This window comes from Mesocricetus auratus, unplaced genomic scaffold, assembly GCF_017639785.1.
Source record: "Mesocricetus auratus isolate SY011 unplaced genomic scaffold, BCM_Maur_2.0 Super-Scaffold_100004, whole genome shotgun sequence".
NCBI classification, from domain to species: Eukaryota; Metazoa; Chordata; class Mammalia; order Rodentia; family Cricetidae; genus Mesocricetus; species Mesocricetus auratus.
Genome location: NW_024429189.1, coordinates 117,614,081 through 117,631,506, shown reverse-complemented (window position 1 = coordinate 117,631,506; position 17,426 = coordinate 117,614,081). Strand labels below are relative to the sequence as shown.

Genomic DNA, 17,426 nt, shown 5'->3' with positions numbered 1-17,426 from the left:
CCCTTTCCTAAGTGGCCAGAAGAGGTTAGCAGTCACACTCTGCTCTTAGGCATTGTGCAGACATCACACACACACACACACACACACACACACACACACACACACACACACACACGCATAAAAAGGACAGGGGCTGGTGTGCAGCTCCATGCTGGAGCTTCCTGGCACGTGTGACAGGGTGACAACTTGGCACAGTCAGTTCGCACAATCAGAAGCAATAGATTACAGTGCCGGGATGAGTTCTCGAGAGATAGCATTTTGTGGTTCTAGAATCTAAAAGTGAGTTAATGAGCAAACAGCAAGTACTTAGCATTGTGGTGTTCATGTGACCCACAATGTGTCTGTCTCAGGGCCTGGAGTGGAAACTAAATCCGGCAGCTGGGAGGAGAGCCTGAGCATATAACGAATTCACTGACTTTATTGATTGTCCAAGACATCAAGGCCAGCAGGCCAAACCAGTCTACAGTCAAGTTGGATGTTTGGAGAGGAGGTGGAGATGCCTAGAGGAGCCCAGGGAGTGAGGTCCGTGCATCCTGGACTGGCTTATTGTGGAACGTTCTGAGAGCTCGTCATAGCCCAGGGACAAGAAAGAGTTTTACAAAAAGACACCCACCCTGTAAAAAACAAAACAAAATAAAACCCTACTTGTGCCCGGCTTGGGTTTATAGCCCCATGGTGCACCCATCACTTCCCCAGGAAGGAAGGGTCCTCAAAGCCTTGGTTCCTGTTGAAGCTCTCTGGCCATCTTGACAACAGGCAAGGTCCACCACTCCAGGCGACACACAGAGGTCTAGCCCTCGGTGGCACCACAGTGTCCCATCACCCCAGAGAGGTGCTGGCTTCAGAGCACAGCCAGGTTGTGGCAGGACTTGGAGCGGGCCTTGAGTGCCCGGCGTTGTGTGCTGCGAGCTGTCAGGCGTGCCAGGAAGCGGCGGGCGCGCTGGCCCAGGCTGGCCCGACGTCGCGGTGATGTCGCCTCCCGGGCCATGCTGTCCTGGCGGCGCAAGCGCAGTTGGCGCACCACGCCCTCAAAAAGCTCCGTCACATTGTGCTGCAGAGTGGCTGAAGTCTCGATGAACTTGCAGTCGAACACCACTGCACAGGCGCGGCCCTCTGAGGTGGGCGAAGCCAAAGACAGAAGGCAGAGATAAAGGGGAAGAGGTGTGTTCAGACTTTCAGGAAGCCCCGCCCCGCACCAGGGTTTCTTTGTGTGTCCTTGGCCGTCCTAGACCTCCCGCTTCAGACCAGGCTGGCCTTGAACTCACAGAGATCCTCCTGCCTCTGCCTCTCTAGTGCTGGGATTAAAGGCGTGTGGGCAGTTTTCCCAGATGCCTATGTAAGTATTTCAAGTGTCAGGGAACCCAGGCGGAAATGATGCGGGGCTTTGAGACATTGGCTTGTTCTAGGGACTGACTGATATTCAGCAGAACGAGGCTGCGAAAATTCGACCGTTTTAAGATAGGGACTGACTGATATTCAGCAGAACGAGGCTGCGAAAATTCGACCGTTTTAAGATCTTTATGGCCTCCACTAGAAAGATGAACTTTGTTAAACTCTTCCTCTCCCACTGCAAATACAACTTATACCTACCTTTAAAAGTTTTGGTTTGTAATTACTGGCCAATACACTAAGTGCTTCATCCAAAACTTGAATTTATAATCTCTCCAATTTATACAGGAGCCACTAGTGGCTCTTTTCAAGCTGGTAGACACTGGGTATGGGTAGAGTGTGTCTGATTATCATCTTGGGGAGCTACAAGGAGAATTTTAAGTAAGGGTCACAAGGTAAGCTGTGGTTCTGGAAGTCTCGTCTGTCAGCTGTCAAGGAGGAATGATCCAATAGGGCTACAGGAATATAGGGACTGGCTGGGACGAAGTGGGGGTGGCGGGACAGGGCAGAGTTTTGGGGTGTGGAGCCAGAGGCCTGTAGGACTTGGACCGGTTTGGGGGGTGAGAGAGGATGAGATCAGGTAAGTAGTTGAGGGAGCGCGCCAGGCTGAGGACACAGACCTTCCCTGATGCGAGCACTGGAGGAGGGTCAGTAAGTCTGAAGGAGAGAGGAGAGGAGGGTAGGGAACCCACCTTCTATGGAGACCTCCCGGCAGCGGGCCAGGTCTGCCTTGTTTCCCACCAGGATGATGGGCACGTGGTCGGCCCGATGCGTGCGCCTCAGCTGGATCCGGAGCTCTGAAGCGCTCTCGAAGCTGCTGCGATCTGCGATGGAGTACACGATGATGTAGGCGCTGCCCGCCCGCAGGCACGACTCCTGGCTCCAGCTTTCATCCTGCGGGGGAGGGGCCACAGGCCCATCCTCAGAGGGTGCCCAGCCCGGGCTGACAAAGAGGGGGAGGGGCCCCAGGCCCATCCTCAGAGGGTGCCCAGCCCGGGCTGACAAAGAGGCTTTGTTGGTCTAAAGGGTGGAGTAGGTTCTACTTTGGATAGTTTTGGGGAGCAAATTCTATCGTAGTGCCTCGTGTCACCTTGGGAAAACTGCCTAAGTTTTTTTGCTCAGAAATCTGATGTATGCTACTTTGCTTTCTTCCCTCTTCCCTGGCCGACTTCATGCTGGGGATTACAGACAGAAACTGGGTGGGGACCCTCTCCGGCAAAGAAGGGTCTAGCTTTGCCTGTTCCCCTTCCTTCTCTCCCTCGCCCCCTCCTGTTCCTTTTAACACGGTCTTACACTATAGCCTAGAGGTGCTTTTGATTTTGGAGCATTTCTCCTGCCACAGCCCCTGGAGTGCTGGGCCCATCAGACCTGCCTCATTCAACTGTATCTAGTTTGTGAGGAGAGTCTGGTCCTGGGACACAGTTCTTGAGTCTTTCTGCAATGCAGAATTAGAAGAAAAGAAAAGAAAAAAGAAAGGACGAGAGGGCCATTGAGAAGGCTCAGTGGATAAAAGTGCTTGCAGTGAAAGCCTGGATATGATTCCTGGATCCCACAGTGGAGCGAGCCAACTACAGATTGGTCCTCGGACCTCCACACCTGCACATGGAAAAGTGTATACAGCACTTATACACACATCACCGTACACATACAACATACACACTCACACAAAACTGGCAAAAGAATAAAGTGTGTGTGTGAGAGAGACAGAGAGACAGAGGGATAGAGAGAGGCAAACAGAAGGCTGGATTCAGGGGAGGCCTTACTCAGTAGTTTTGGGGAGAGAGCTGAAAGGCCACCTGTGGGGTGTGAGGACAAAGGGACAGAAAGGGACACTCAAGAAGTAGATCTCTTTCTAGTCATTTGACCCAGGGAAGGAAAACCAGAATAACGGGGACGGTGCTCCAGGAGTGTCGAGTTCAAGCCTTTAGTGAGGCCTAGTCCAAATCTTGAGTCTCACGGCATGGAAGGCAGGCTGCGGGGAGGGAGGTACAGGGCAGGGTGGGGAGGGTCATGGGGGACCACCAAAGTGTCGAGGAAGGAGAGTCGGAGTGAGGTGTCAGGTAAAACCTGAATAGTTTGGAAGGGATCCAGTGGGCAGGGTTTGAAAGAAAGAGCAGGCCCAGTAGGCTGGCTGGCAGTCCAGAGAAGGGACAAGTCAGTCTTAGCGGCTAGGGCGGGAAGAACTGTAAGGGAGGAAGATTCTAGAGTGCGACAGATGAACAGACAAGTGTCAGGCAGGGGTGGGTGCACACTCAACAGCTGTGTTGGTCATTTCTCAGGTCAAATAGCCGTTGGGTAGAATCAGACTCTCAGGGCCTCGAGGACAGGGCACCGGGAAAAGTGCTTGCTGAACACAACAAGGATCTGCGTTTGGTTGAATTTGGTTTCCAGAACCCACATTACAAAAATAGAAATAAAAAACCAAAAGCGTGGGTGCAGTGGTGAGGCCAGAGGATAACTTTCAGGAGTGGGTTCTCCTTCCACTGTGTGGGGTGATCTCTGGCCATCAGGCTCGGTGGCAGGCACCTTTGCCCAACCTCGCCACCCATGCCTGGCTTCTGATTGGTCTGCCCAACTCACTGACTACCCCGCACTATTCCACTACATCCAGAAAGCAGTTCTCCCCCATCTGGCCCTCGAGCTCCTCGAGGCTGGCAGCGACTCATTCACTCCAGGGTCCTCAGCATCCTGGCCCACTACAGACACCTAACAAGCGTTTCCAGTGATCCAGCCCGTGAAGAAGTGAAACATAAGCTGAAAGTGAGGCTTCCGGGGCAGACAGGACACAGTCCCAGTGTGAGCGTGGAGCAAGCTTGTAGACACAGTCCCAGTGTAAGCGTGGAGCGAGCTTGTAGATCGGGGCAGGAGTTTGCCTGCTCTCTGAACACTCTGGACACACTAAGCCCTCTGAACACCTGTTTCCTTGTCGACAGAAAGGGAAGCCGAAGACCAATGATATGTATAGCTTTAGGTGCACGTCACAGTGTGTGTCAGGGCTTTCCAGTGTTAGAGGGAGAGGGTGTGCTCCACAAACCCCAGTTGCTGTTTTAAAAACACCGTTATGCTCATCCCCACCCAGACTTCCTTTTATACTTGCTGAAAGATATTGGCCGTACCAGACATGGTGAGGCATGCCTGTAATTGCAGCACTGGGAAGGCTGAAGCAGGAGAATCAAGAATTTGAGCCGGGCGGTGGTGGCGCACGCCTTTAATCTCAGCACTCGGGAGGCAGAGGCAGGCGGATCTCTGTGAGTTCGAGGCTGGGCTGGACCGATAGCCTCCAAAACAATACAGAGAAACCCTGTCTCGAAAAACCAAAAAAAAAAAAAAAAAAAAAAAGAATTTGATGCCAGGGCTGGTGAGATGGCTCAGTAGCTAAAAGCACCTGCTGCCAAGTCTGATGGTGCAAGTTCAATCCCTGGACCCATAAGGTAGGGGAGAGAACTGAGTTCAGCAGATTGTCTTCTGACTTCTGCATGTGTTTATGGCCCTCCCACACAAAATAAGAAATATACAAGAAAAAAAATCTAAAAAATGGAGATGCACAGGGAGGCCCTATCTAAAAGAACAAAAAGGAACCGCCCACATAGCTTCTTTCTTCTCTTCTTAGGTTCTGTCAGCAATGTTGTTAGCCCCTCAGCACTGCCCACGTATTTTTTTTTTTAATTTGAAACAGGGCCTCTCTACACGGCCCTGGCTGTCCTGGAACTCACTATGTAGTTCTGGCTGGCCTCAAACTCACAGAGATCCACCTGCTTCTGCCTCCTGGGATTAAAGCGATGTGCCACCAAGCCAGGCCCAGCACTGTACTCTAAGCTTCCTTTAGGGGCTTTAAGTTTAGGGAAAAGGTGACATAACTATCTCTGCTTCATGTTTTCTTGTGGGAGGGGTCTGTCCTTTCTGGAGCTCAAAAAGCCCATTAGGTGTCTATGTTTCCTAATCTGTGCTTGGCACTTGACAGGGCCATGGGGTTTGCCAGTTGAATCCCTTTAGAGAGAGGATATACCTGCTGATGTTTTGACTTCTGTCCTTCCTCCCTCCCTTCTTCCCTCCCTCCCTCCCCCCTCCCTCCCTCCCTCCCTCCCTCCCTCCCTTCCTTCCTTCCTTCCTCCCCCTCTCTCTCCTTCCCTTTTTGAGACAGACTCTCATGTAGCCAAGGCTAGCCTTGAACTCACCATGGCTTTAAACTTCTGCATCCTTTTGCCTTTAGTTCCTGGGATTACAGGCATACACCGTCATACATAGTTCGTGCATTGCTACGGATTGAACTCAGAGCCTTGTAATTCAGAGTGTGTCAACAGGTACTCTGCTAATTGAACTGCATTCCCAGTTCACGTTCAATTAGTTATTCAAAGCCCTACAATAAGCACCTATTGAACTCAGAGCCTTGTAATTCAGAGTGTGTCAACAGGTACTCTGCTAATTCCCAGTTCACGTTCAATTAGTTAATCAAAGCCCTACAATAAGCACCAATTGCCCGTGTAACAAGAGAAAAGAAGACTCAAACAAGAAAACCGTCGCCTTCCTGTTCTGGCAGGGAAGGGGGGGTAACCTTTGGGTTTCCTTTTTCACGCCCTCCCCAGCTATCACAATCACCCCAGATAGTTCTCCATGCCTGCGGGGCGCTCTTTTCATGTTCTCCCCTCAGCTGCACCAGAGTTTTTAAAAACCAGCTGATGATGTGGCTAGGGGTGCAACCTGCTCAGTGGGAAGACACTCGCACAGCTGGCTCTAGGTCCTGGGTTTGATCCCCAGAACCTTTGTAAACAAATAGCAATATTAAAAAAAAAAGTCAGCTCATAGGGAAGGAATGCTTGGCCCATTTATCAGATGAGAAGATTGAAATTCAGGGTAAGTCTGTTAATTGCACAAAGCTACATAACTAGTAAGAAAAAGGAAGGTGTGTGTGTGTGACCCTTAGGCATTTTGAGGTCAAATCCAGCAGTTTTTTGTTTTTGTCTTGCCAAGTGTGGGAGTGGCCATAAGGACATGGAGGCATGCAAAGGGAGAAGTGCATTCTGGGATGAGGGGATGTGGTGGAGTGAGGAAAGGGGTCAAGGTTATGAGGTTCTTCTCCCTTAGGAAAAGATGCGGTGTTGGGAGAGGGCGCTGAGACCGGCCCCTGCCCTGAGCGCTGCTCTGTGTGCTCCATCTCATGTTGGCTTTAGCATCCCTCACCCTAAGCAGGCTTACAGTGTCGTACCAGTTTTTCGGCCTCCCAGGTGTCCATGACGACCAGGGTGGTGTCCTCTCCATCCACTGATAGTGTTCTCTCGTACACATCTGCAATCAAGTGGTGGGGGTAGAATCTCAGGGTGGAGCAGGCCATTGGAGACGGTGTTCCCTCACTTCCCCGTTTGTGTCAGTAGTCACTCCTTCCTATCTCCTTGCGGTAGGGAATCCTGTCTTTCCCGGTGGTCCACAGCCCCTGTTAGGTGGCCATGTGTCCCCACTGTGAGCATAGTACTTGGTACAGGGCAGGCAGACACAAGAAGCCGGGTCTCGTCAGTTGAATGAATGTAACCTGGGCATCCTCCCCAACCTGCTCTGACTCCCCAACCTGCTTAGGCAGGTCACGTTATCGCCGGCGTCAGTCTCCCCATCTGTAATACATGCATGTGTATATGCACACTACTTCCAGGAAAGTCAACTCTGGAGAGGGGGGATGGTCCCCATCTCTCTGTGGTTAGCCACTCCTTCCCTACAAACCTCGTGTCCTCAAAGCCTGCCCTGCAGAGAGAGGCCTATCTTCCTGTCATCTGTCCTACTCCTGTATCTGATTGTCCTGGGGCCCATGGTCCTGCAGCTCCTGCCGTGTGTTCAATACATTTTGGGGGGAGTAAGGCAATCCAGAGCTCAGAATTGGGGGTCTGAAAGCCTCCGTTTGGGAAGAATTCTACTGTTGTTGCGGGTCTTGGTGGCTGAGGGATTGGAGGAGAGGGGGTTCAGAGTCAGGAGGGCTTGGGGCTGGGAGTTTCTGAGCTGCGTGGAAGCCTGCCATTTCTTGACACCCATAGTTTCAGATTTTCTCCCCTTATGACATGGAGATAAATAATGTACCTTTCACCCAGTTTCCCTCCCCTAGGGCCTGTCCAGCTAGATGAGCATCATTTGCTTCTTAGTATACGTGGCTGTCCCTATAATGGCCTGCACACCTCTTCTCGGTAACCCTGTGCCCCGATGATGGGCTTTTCAGTGCCGTGGCCCCGGCCTGGCTCACCCCACAGGGCTCCTACCTCCCAGCTGTTCATGAATGTCTCGCTCTTGCTTCCCTGCGAAGAGGCTGGCCAGGCTGGTCTTCCCAACGCCGGGGTCTCCAAGCAGCACCACTCGGTAGAGGGCCTCCCAAGAGCATTCAGAGTCGCTGGATTCAGAGGACCACCCATCCTGGGCTGGAGAGGGCTTTCGAATGGGAGGGTTGAGGGAGGCTGACTGACCCAGTCGGGGATGGTGGGTTTGAGTAGGGGGCGCTGTGCACAGGCGGCCAGGCTGGTGGCCCCGGGACGACAGGGGTAGTGGAGTGCTGGCTCGACGGCGCAGGGTGGTCTTCGCTTCCTGCTGGGTGTTAAGCGTCATCCTCTTCCCTGGCTCCTTCCCTCCTTCCAAAAGAAGGGGGCTGCGCAGTAAGTCCGTGGCCCGAGTCCCTTCTTCTTTGGGTGTTGCTAAGCTGTGGCACTGACTCCCTCCAGAGTCCTCTCTGGTTCAGTTGCGGGGAGGCTCTTCAGCTCCTTGGTGATGCGGGTTGCTGGTTTCAGGCCCGGGTTCACCGGGGTCCACCTAGAAGGGGCGAGGGCACAGGCTGTGAACACACAGAGGCACACACCCAGAGGCAGATTCCCAAATTCTGAGGATGACCCTTTCCCCATGACACAGACAGGCCGAGAGGCGCAGCGAGCTGGGGCATCTAAGGATCGATAGCACAGGCTGCCTTCCCGGTTCGGCCCCACCCCTCCAGGAGTTGAGACCCTACAGAAAGCATCAGAGGCCCTGTCCCCCCTTCCCCAATGGCCTCCTTCACTTGATCAGGGTTGGGGGCTGCTGAGGAGGGTTGAGGCCTCTGGGAAGTTTATTCCGACTGCTTGATTACTCCCCCGCCCCACCCCCAGAGTTTGAGGAGGAAGGGCGGGCGCGCGTTGGTGCCCCGCAAGGGCGAGGGGTTCTGGGGATCTCTCTGGCTGTAACCCGAGTGCCCTGGTGCCATGGGAACGGCGTGCCCGGCCCGCCCCTGCGTGAAAAATTCAGCAGCTGTTGGCGCTATGGCCTCCAGCTTTTGTTGGGGGACAGAAGCCGTGAAGGACCCAGCAACTGGTTTGGTGACAGAACAGGGTGCATCAGGGGAGCCCATCGGGCTCGGGAATCAAGTGCCCTTTCAGGGAGGCTGGGCTGGAACTTTCCCAACTCGCGGTCCTGGATGTGAGTCCCAAGTCCTTGGGTGCTCCGGTATGGTGGTCGTGTCCCTTGTGCTAGGCTCCCCCACCCTCGGAGGCCCCAGATCTGCCACCCCAACCCTCCGGGACGCGTGTTCGAGGCTCCCAGTCCTCGGGTCACGCTGCATGCAGGCGACCTGAGAACTCCGCCCGGACAGGCAAATTTACCTTGACGCGCGGAGGCTCCGAGTCCCTGCTGCTCCAGCTGTGGGGTACTGCGCCAATCCCCGGCCTCCGCACACAGCCCTTCGGGCCGGTCCCGCCCGGTCCAGAACCACCCCGCCCCGTGCGGCCCCGCCCTGTCAAGGCAGCCCGGGTCCCCGCCCTACAGACCTCCGCCTCCAGTCCTCCCTGTGGGGATGGCCGTGTAGGAATGGGGTGCTGGAGGGGGAGTTTATTCCTGGGTCTGGATGTCCCTCCGTGTCCACCTTTTTTCCCTCCACCTACCGGGTACACCAACTTCAGCCCTGGATGGAAGCCTGGGGGGTGTGGGGGGGACTTGGTCCGTGTTCAGAGTCCCAGGTTCCAGCGTCCAAGGGAGGAGATCCGCAGGACTGGGCTCAGGGCTCTGGAGTCTGCATTTTAAACAAATGCCCTAGTGATAACTGATGCAGATAATTCACAGAACACAATCTGAGAACGCTCAGGGTGGAGGGTTGATTTTGGAAAGGGCCTTGGAGGAAGAGAAAGTCTATGTACTCTGTAGCGAAGAGTTAGGAATGTCTGATTCTGATATCATTAATTCACTTATTATTCACTTGCTCGTGAGGAGCAGGGACTAAAGTGACTGTCTTTTAGTTTACTGTCTCCTTTGAAAAATAGTTTAAAAGACATTTATTTATTTGGGGGGGTTGGGCAGGGAGAGCTTGCCATGGCACCTGTGTAGACGTCAGAGGACAATTTGTAGGAGTTGATCCTCTCTTTCTACCATGTGGGCTTTGGGGACTGAAGTCAGCCTTGGCAGCAAGTGGCTTTACCTACTGAGCCTTCTCACTGTCCCTATCTATCCATCAGTTAGTTATTCATTTGAAGGAATGTGGGAGCAGGAAGACACTGACTGATCTTGGCAAAGGAGAAAGAAGCTGGTTTCAGCGCCACGACTCAAGCTCTGTGAGTGGGGAGCCCCCTTTGCTCTTGAGAGGTTCAAGTGTGTGGGAGGAGCTGTGGAGGCTACACTGTACCTGTGGGTGGGGCTCCTGGTCATGGTTGAGGGGCTCCAAGTGCCTGGCTTGGAACAGATCCACATAGCAAGGTAGGCTGGCTCAACCCCCGTAATAACAAACTCCCTCTGGTCTGACTCCCTTCCGCAGCCTGGAGATCAGGTTCTGCTCTGCTCCAAGTTTCAGTAGAACAGTGGCTTTCAGGTGTACGTCGCCTTGGGTGACTCCATTTTACAAAGCAGCAGTTGGCTCCATTTTGACTGCACCTGCAGAGTGGCGTGTAGACACTACCACCTGTTGAACACCAGCTACAAGGCAGAGACCAATAGATAATTGAGTCCTGTAAGGGAAAAAACACCCTCTATTAGCTTATCAAATCAGACTGCGACCATATAGGCTCAGTGGTGTGTGTGTGTGTGTGTGTGTGTGTGTGTGTGTGTGTGTGTGTGTGTAGGACCAACAGGCCTCCCAGTTACCCGGGGTTTTAGCTCTGTAGAATCTCCACCGCTTGACATGGCCTGACTGAATTACCATTCATCCATCCGCAATCTGTCTACTCACCTGGCCAGACTGGTCCTGCCCACCTCCCTGGCTCACAGTTCAGCCCTGCGTCTGGGTTCTGCGAGCCTCCAATGGCTCTCCACTTGTGTTGTTATTGTGTTGTCCAACCACTGGCAGTGACTTCTCTGGTTCCATTTGCCCTCTGACTCCACTAATAACCCTTGAACTCTGTGGCTGTTTTAAAATTTAACCCCATGTAGTTACACACACACACACACACACACACACACACACACACACACACACACACAGACCTGTATAGACAGGTACCTGCATAAAACTGTGTGAAGTGTAATATTAATACTCAAGATTGGAATAAAAGAACCTAAGATTGCCAAGGGCCAATTGTCAAATCAGGACTGCCTGATAAATCGGACATAGCTTTTGGATTTATTGTTATTCAATAAATTCTAGTATTGGGGAAAGACACAGATGTTAGAAACACATAGCTTGGCTATCTCGGCCTCCCTGTTCTACCTGCAGCATGGGCTGTGCTGGACAAGCACCCACCACAGTCTGGGAGTACAGTGACCTGGTTTCCAACCCTACTTCTGTAACTCTGTACTGTGACCTTACACAAGGGAACTCCCCTCTCTAGGTTTGAGTCTCTTGATTAAAAATTGTGATCAGCTAGATGTGGTGGTATGCATCTGAATTCCAGCACCTGAGAGTTGAGGCAGGAGTTCTAGTCAACCTGGGCTACATAGTAAGTTCTAGGCCAGCTTTTATAAAACTTTTAAATACTGGCCAAGATGGAATTTGGTCAGGACCACCATCTGGGAACTTTCTGGCTGTGTGGCCTCTAGGCACCTGTTGGTGGGGCTTACTTGGACAAAACTCACAGGGCATGGCCCTGTTTTAACTCCCAAGGAAAAAGTAACTGGAGGTAAACTTTCTAAAACATAAAACAAATGAACACGAATTTGCCTATGACATAAAAGGCTGAACTTGGCATAAGACATCGTGGTCTGTAGACATTCCAGTCTCTTGTAAGTAGGTCTCCCCATGTGAATTGCCCTTTCAGGCCTGTTCTGCTCCCTCTGCCAGGGATACCCTTTCTCTTCTCATCTTTCATGATGTAACCTAGACGATTATGTACCAATCGCCGGGCTAAGCTCTGTGCATGCATTATCCTGGTGGCTCGCTCTGTAGCGGTGTCTTAGAAAAGCTGGGAAGACTTCCATGGGTCTTTGATTCAGAAATTTGGGGTAGGGCTATGGAATTCTAATTTCTCTCAGATAGGGTTTGCTGCTCCAGGGACTACACTTTGAGACCTTGTTTTATTCAGTGCTCCCTATGAGGTAAGGGCTCTTCCATTTTTGGAGGAGGCGGAAAGGCTAGGAAGGTGGCCCAGTGGTTAAGAGCACTGGCTATTCTTGCAGAGGACTCCAGCTCAGTTCTAAGCGCCCGCATGGTGGTTCACAACCATGCTGCTCTGCTCACTCTCTCTTTTTTATCCAGTCCAGGATGATCCTGGCCCAACAAGTGGCTGTTTACATTTAGGGTGAGTGTCCCCACTTCCATTGACCCACCTAGACACTTGCTCACAGGCACACCTAAATGTTGGCCTCCTGAGTGATTCCAGATGCTGTCCAGTTGACAGTCAGTGTTGGCCATCACATGGGAAGATGCTGGCCAATCTTAACTGCTTTCTTATTCTCTCAGCTGGGAAGAGTCATCACTTCTCCCTGCCCCCCTTGGACAGACCCCAGGGCCTTGCAGCCTCTGGAGGATGTGGCTGACTGGTCCACACAGAGCTGGCCATGAGAGAGCTGAACAGCCTTGGAACCACGTGGCTGCACCCTCCCACCTGGGCTTGCTGCCCATGACTCTGGAGCCCATAAAAGCTGAGTATGTAACAGACTGTATGCTAGATTTTTCTTCTGACTTGGTCCTGGTGGCCTCCCAGGAACTTGGTGCTTGGTGGCCATGGCACAGTTGATTCTGCTCGTTGTCGCTCTCCTGGTCCTGGGTCATGTGCCACCAGGTAATCACGTGTGTGTGTGTGTGTGTGTGTGTGTGTGTGTGTGTGTGTGTGTGTGTGTAAATGAGTACTAGGCTCCCAGGTCCAGGAGGCCAGATTAGTGTTTAAGTTCTGGTCCAACCATTAATTTGTGGGGCAACGTATAGTTGTTAAATCTGTAAAATGGGATTCACTCAATAGGAACTAGTTTTAAAACTTTGTGCTATTATGATTATTGGAGGCTGGTGGGAATAGAAATCAGGCAGACAGATAACCTGTAGGTGGTAAGATGCATAAGAACAATAGAGGCAGGTTGACTGTTAGAGTAGTCTGTGGGGTGGGATGGATGGTGCTGGAAGGCCTCTGATCAGCTCTTTAAAACTTTCAAAGATTTCTTTTACTTCTCTGTATACGGTGGTTTGTGTGTGTGTGTGTTTGTGCAAGTGTGTGTTCAGGCCCACAGAGGCCAGAAGTGAGCATCACACTCCTTAGTGCTGGAGTTACTTGTGTTTGTGTGAACTGTCTGATGTGGGTGCTGGGATCCGAATCCTGGTCCTCTGAGAGAACAGTAAGTGTGCCTAACCACTGAGAAGTCCTTCCATCTTTTAAAACACTTTTTATTTTCATCCGAGCATGACAGTACACACCTGTAATACCAGCACTTGGGAGGCTGAGGCAGGAAGATTGAGGGTTCAAGGCTGGCTTGGATCACATTAGTGAGTTTGAGACCTTGTCTTGAAAAATACCAAAATATAAACAAAAGATGAGGAAAAAGTAAGAAAACTTCTGTTTTGGAAAAATGTAAAATATGCATAAACAGAGAATGATGTAGCAAACAGGTAAGGCTGTGTTTCTTTCTTTCCTTCCTTTGTTTTACTGGAGGGTACTGGGGGTGGGAATCAGGACCTCACATCTGCTGAATTCATGCTCAAGCACTGACCTGTGCCTCCCTGTCACGTGGTGAGTTTATTACAGACAGATTGAACACATGGAAAAAAATGGAGAGTAACAGTGATATGGGGTCTGAAACCCTTTGCAGGAAGACGTTCTAAGGAGAGGTAGAAACTGGTCTGAAGAACCCGTATGTGACCCTCACACAGCCACACGTAGGGAATGTGATCCGAGCTGTTTGGTTACCCTTGCCTACTCACACTGTATTGCTCTGTGGAAGGCAGGTTTGAGCAGAGCCCCGAGTGAACAGGATACAAGGAGGGATGTCTCAGACCGCGGGAATGGCAAGCAGCAGTCGGCAGAGGAGGCCAGTGATGCTGGGGCGGGGCACAGGCGTGGGAGGCTAAGCCCTAAGGTCTAAACGCAAGGACCTGAGAGCAGGTGAACAGGCACACTGTGTGTGGAAACCCCATCGTTGAGCCCTCTGGAAGGTCAAAGGCAATGATATGCTGAGGGCGTTGACTGAGTGCTGTTTCTAAATCTATCATGGCTCAGTGGTCTGGGGTCTGGGGCACACCCCTTGTCTGGAAAGTGAGGAAAATGCCCTAGAGTGGATGCTGGTAGACTTGGGCCCCCGAGTTTCATCCTGATAACCTCACTTCCTGCTTACTGACCGTTTACAATGCGCCTGGTTCCCATGACTACTCTCAGAAAGAGAGTGGTATAGACGAAGACTCCAAGGCCAAGGTCAGTCCACTGGGAAGCGACAGAGCCAGGTTCACACGGCATGGTTCACCGTTAGTGGCACACCATCTTCAGAGGGCAGACTGTGACTCCTAGAGACTGTGAGGGCATTTCTGGGTCCTTCTAGAGGCTCTGCTGGGCTGCGAGGCAGGGTCAGCAGGGCGAGTAAACCTGCAGGCGGGGCTGGCAGCGTCCTCTGAGGACACGGAGGGGCCGCTCAGTCCAGGAAGATGGAGGGAAGCTGCCCCTGTCACTTCCCATCCCTGCTGGCTGTCTTCTTGCTGAGGTCACATGTCTGGAATGGGCTGTCCCAGGCAAACCTGAGAGCTTCTGTTTCCTGCTTTATCCACTTGTGCTTCAATGGCCACCACGGTGTCCTGGTTCCCAGGAGTGCTTACCACAGGCTCTAAGTATTTGCTTCACTTTAGTCGTCTCCCCTGCACTTTCCTTCACTTTAAATTGTGGTATCCCCACTGCTCCATATTTGCTCAGTGAATAAATGAGACGTCATCCATGCCATGACCCCCAAATATAAGGCCAAGTTCCCCAAAGCCATCCCTTTCTATGGATGGAAGCTCGCACTGAAGAGTTCCCTTTGTGCCGGGGCAGTTTGTGTAATGGAGGCTGTTTTGGCTCTCAGTCTGATTTTGCCGTGTGACTACGACGGTTTCATTAAGGTTATTGACCTCCCTGAGCCTCACCCTCTCCACCGTTATAACAGGGACTGGAATGAGGCAGACTGTAATGACGGAGCACTGTTTAGAGTGCTAAGGGAGTACCGGGTGGGTGTCTTTACCTGGACAATTATTCCTTTCGCCACTGGTCTAACCTGTGACGGATGGGCTTACCTAGAATGAGATCTGCCACTTCCATTACAACCCAGTGCTCTCATTTATGACTTACGGTCTAACACATGACAGAGAGCTAACCTATCACCAGCATGACCTAATCTATTAGTCCAACTTGTGACCAGTGGTCTAACCTGTGACCCGATTCATCCACACAGGAAGCAGTGAATTCAAACGGTGCTGGAATGGCCAAGGGGCGTGCCGAACTTATTGCATGAGGCAAGAAACCTTCATGCATCTGTGTCCCGATGCCTCCCTGTGCTGCCTCGCCTATTCGCAAAAGCCTCCCGGTGTCCCCAAGAGCACAGAGAAGTAACTTGCTCTGGCTCTGGCAAACTCACTCCCCAATAAAGTCCACGCTGCCACCAGCTCTCTGTCTTCTGCTTGCACGAGTGCGTTCCTTTCCCCACAGGGGAGACAAAGACTGGGAGGGGTGGCTGGGAGGGGCTGGGGAGAGTGGATTCGTCCTCTTGGCCTCTTTGGGATGGCCGTCCGCACAGCGGGGAGAAGGATGTTGGATGCCCTTAACTGTGCCTATGACGTGGCCAGCTGCTTGAGTTCCTGCCTTGGCTTTATAGTGATGGGCTGTAGCCGGCAATTGAAAGGCTGATAAATCCTTCCTTCTCCGAGTTGCTCCCCGATATTGGAGCATTTGTCACAGCAGCTGGAATGACACTGAAACAGAAGTTTGATTATGGGCTCACACCACTGGCTTCAGGCTAGGCTGGACCTAACTAAATTTAGTCCTGCCCCCTGACCTCATTAATTCCCTCAGTGTTTCAGAAAAAACAGAGCAGCCAGTGCTCCCTGCAAGCCTCCCTATCACATGTGTGACTTTGGGACCCTGCCGTGAGGTGGGACCCTGCCGTGAGGTGGCGATGACATCTGAGAGTGTGTGTGTGGGGGGGTCAAAGAAGCTCAAGTTCTCACCCCAGACATGCCACAGACTCAGGCTGTGGGACCCAGGGCAAGTCACGTCCTCAGCCTGTTTGTCAGGTTTCTTTGTGGCCAAGAGGAAGTCACCACAGCCTGATGGGGTGGCTGACAGAGGGTATCGGGGTCAAAGGTGACCCAGTGCTTTGAAAGTGTCCATGAATACAAGCCACTGCGATCTGTTACTGCTACTGAGCAAAAGGCATGCCCTGGCCACCTTCCCTGCAAAGTTATCACACAGAAAAGCCCCAGGAATAGCACAAAGAGTTTCCATGGTTTCCCATACACTGATGGTACCGCACAGTTTTATGTCAACTTGACACCAGCTAAAATCATCTGAGAGGAGGGAACCTCAGTTGAGAAAACGCTTCCTTAAGATTGGGCTATAGGCAAGCCTGTAGGGCAGTTTTTAGAATTAGTGCTTGATGGAGCGGCCCGACTCACTGTGGATGGGGTCATCCCTGCACTGGTAGTCCTAGGCAGGTCAAGCCAGTAAGTATCGCCCTGCATGGCCTCTGCATGTCCTTCTATCTCCAGGTTCCTGACCTGCTTGAGCTCCTGTCCTGACTTCCTTCAGTGATGAACAGTGATATGGAAGTGAAAGCCAAGAAACCCTCTCCTCCCCAACTTGCTTCTGGTCATGGTGTCTCATTGCAGCAATAGAAACCCTGAGACAAGTTGTTACCAGGAGTGGGGAATTACTGTGACAGTCCCAAGAATGTTGTTGGGGAGGAGTGTGGACGGACTTTGGAACTTTGGGCTAAAACATCCATTGAGTGTTGAGAGCTCAGTGAGCCATTCTGTAGGAGCTTGGAAGATGAGAATGTTGGGAGCAGTGGCCGTTATCACCCCAATGTGCTGAGGAATATAGCGCCTTCTGTGCAAGCCAAACCCTTACACAGAACTTGAGTAATCACTCAACTTTAATTCCACAAAGAACTAATAAATAGACTTCTAGGCACCACGGACTCTAAAGCGGTTATCGTGAGATGATGTGCCCATGTTACTGGGCACCCAGGTGTTAGATCCAGTCACTCCTGTGAGAAGATGTATATGATACTGATGTATGTGACATTTGGCATGTATATGAAGCACCAGCCCAGAGGAAAATGAGAGGCTTCGTGGTCATAAAATGTCCTGAAGAATAGTGAATAAAGAAGGGAAATCACTGGAGACCTCAGATGATGAAGATGAATTCACATTTTAAAATCGTGGCCTATCAGGTGGTCCTCGTTTATTATTCATTTATTCACTTAAAATAAACTTATTTACATCCTGAAGTTTCCCCTCCCTCATCTCCTCCCAGTCCTCCCCCCCTCCCTGCCCTGTTCCCACCCCCCAACCCACTCTTCCTCTGTTTCTGTTAAGGAAAGGGCAGGTCTCCCATGAGAATCAACAAAACAGCACAAAACAAAAGTATATGGACAGGTTTTTTGTATGTACTAGTGTCTATTCCTTCTGGGACTGCTATAAAAATTACTGGTGGGCAAATAGATTTTTTTTTAGTTAA

At 51.6% G+C, this 17,426-nt stretch overlaps 2 protein-coding genes across 2 annotated transcripts; one reads left to right on the top strand and one right to left on the bottom strand.

The window, feature by feature from the left end:
• Positions 1 to 398: 398 nt before the first annotated feature.
• Positions 399 to 9,091, bottom strand: Rem1 (RRAD and GEM like GTPase 1). The gene is made up of 5 exons (XM_005086053.4): positions 8,985 to 9,091; positions 7,626 to 8,166; positions 6,593 to 6,672; positions 2,082 to 2,283; positions 399 to 1,113 (listed from the first exon to the last, which is right to left on the bottom strand). Exons 2-5 carry the CDS (start codon positions 7,963 to 7,965, stop codon positions 842 to 844), a joined length of 894 nt encoding a protein of 297 aa, XP_005086110.1. The 5' UTR covers positions 7,966 to 8,166; positions 8,985 to 9,091; the 3' UTR covers positions 399 to 841.
• A 3,290-nt stretch (positions 9,092 to 12,381) lies between these two features.
• Defb124 (defensin beta 124) lies at positions 12,382 to 15,351 on the top strand. The gene is made up of 2 exons (XM_021223025.2): positions 12,382 to 12,524; positions 15,142 to 15,351. Exons 1-2 carry the CDS (start codon positions 12,467 to 12,469, stop codon positions 15,297 to 15,299), a joined length of 216 nt encoding a protein of 71 aa, XP_021078684.1. The 5' UTR covers positions 12,382 to 12,466; the 3' UTR covers positions 15,300 to 15,351.
• Positions 15,352 to 17,426: the final 2,075 nt, after the last annotated feature.